This window comes from Stegastes partitus, unplaced genomic scaffold (assembly GCF_000690725.1).
Source record: "Stegastes partitus isolate 25-593 unplaced genomic scaffold, Stegastes_partitus-1.0.2 Scaffold1120, whole genome shotgun sequence".
Taxonomy (NCBI): Eukaryota; Metazoa; Chordata; class Actinopteri; family Pomacentridae; genus Stegastes; species Stegastes partitus.
In genome coordinates, this window is record NW_007578851.1 from 146,346 (window position 1) to 147,995 (window position 1,650).

General features: G+C 50.0%; 1 protein-coding gene across 1 annotated transcript in view; it reads left to right on the forward strand.

Annotated features, from left to right (window-relative positions):
* Positions 1–473: 473 nt before the first annotated feature.
* LOC103368069 (probable lipid phosphate phosphatase PPAPDC3) overlaps positions 474–1,650 on the forward strand; it is a 6,460-nt gene continuing 5,283 nt past the window's right edge. Inside the window, exon 1 of the mRNA XM_008296316.1 lies at positions 474–1,122. Within this exon, the coding sequence (XP_008294538.1) occupies positions 944–1,122 (179 nt within the window). The 5' untranslated portion in view covers positions 474–943. The remainder of the gene's footprint in view (positions 1,123–1,650) is intronic.

The following is a 1,650-nucleotide window of genomic DNA, read 5'->3' on the forward strand; positions in this document are numbered from 1 at the left end:
TGTTAACTGATGTTTTACCACATTTCGTCTCGCTTCTGCGACTGTTGGTATCGTTAGCTCCAAGCCGCCCAGCGTCTGCAGCTGCTGCTGCAACCAATAGCAACGGTGCGTCTGACAACGGTCCGGGTAGGAACAAAGAGCTGAGGAACAAAGGTTCCGCTGAGGACGAAACGTTGCTGCTGTTTCGTGTTCTGAGGTTTTCATGAAGAAGATGCTTGTTTCAAATACCAGGTGCTGAGGACCTGTCTGTCTGTCTGGGCTGTTCAGGGTTTAACTTTGGGTTCTGGATCTGGATGGATTTAGTCCATTGACTCCTCAGAACCACTGCAGATGTGTCCGTGCATTGAGTCCAGCCCAGTTTAGCAGAATGTGAGCCGATAACATCCTGTATGAACTGAGACAAACTGCAGAGGTTAAAGAGACTGAATGAAGCCTTACACATGAGCTGAGTAGGTCACGTGATCTGTTGTTGTTGCTGTTGGACTGAAATGTGTTTTATTTGCTGCAGGTGGACAGGTGACCTCTGAGCAGCAGATGTCCTGTTCTAGTTGAGGTTCTGGGATCCAAGGCTCCTCTCCAGTCCAACTGTGGCCTTCAGGGGACATAATGAACTGGCAGGTTCTGGAGAACTCAGATCATAGATGAGTTCTAGGTGTTTGTGGGTCACTTCGGTTCTTTCTCATGGTCCCTGTTTAACATGTTTCATTGTTTCAGACTGAATGAGCTGCAGCTGAACTGTTCACATACTTTTGGCCAGGACCGGTTCTGGTTGCAGCAGTAAAACAGGTGGACTGTCCCTTTAATGCCCCCCCCCCCCCAAAAAAAAAAAAAAAGCAGCTGACAGCAGAAGAAGGCCAGCTGGTGTATTTATAGCAGAGTTCCTCAGAGTGTCAGACCCGGTCCGTCTCAGTCCTCTGCCTCTGGACCTTCGCCTCCGTTCGTCATGCCCGGCAGCCAGGCCCGGTGTCGGGCAAGAGACCGCAACAACATTCTGAACCGGCCCGAGTTCATGTCTCTGAACCAGCCTCCCCGCAAGGAGCAGGCGGGGGAGGGCCGGGGGGGCGCCGGTCCGAGAAGATCCATGTTCAGACAGCAGAGTCAGCAGGACGACGCCGGGGGGAGGTGAGAGCCAGGCTCCGCCTACACTGACATTTACAGAGCACACAGACCAGAACCAGGACCAGAACCTGGGTCTGGACCAGGACCTGAGCACTGAGTTTCAAGTTTACACCATTAAATTCGAATCCTTCACATTTTACAAAAGAGGTTCTGATCCAGATCCAGGACCAGGACCAGAACCGTCCTGTTTTAAAGATTTATTCAATAAAGTTTAAACTCTGTAGTCAAACATGACCCAGTTCCTGAACCAAGACCTGGAGCAGATTTTCTGAACCTCCATCAGCTGTCAGTTTCTGTAAATTTAGGACTTTAAAATAAAAACAACAAAACAATTGGAGGGTTTTCACTTTAAATCCTCAGTTTTCAGTCAGCAGCTTATACAGTCAGACAGTTTGTGAGTCTGGTGGGTTCTGGTTGGTCGCTTTGTGAATCTGGTGGGTTCTGGTTGGACGCTTTGTGAGTCTGGTGGGTTCTGGTTGGACGCTTTGTGGGTCTGGTGGGTTCTGGTTGGTCGCTCTGTGAGTCTGGTGG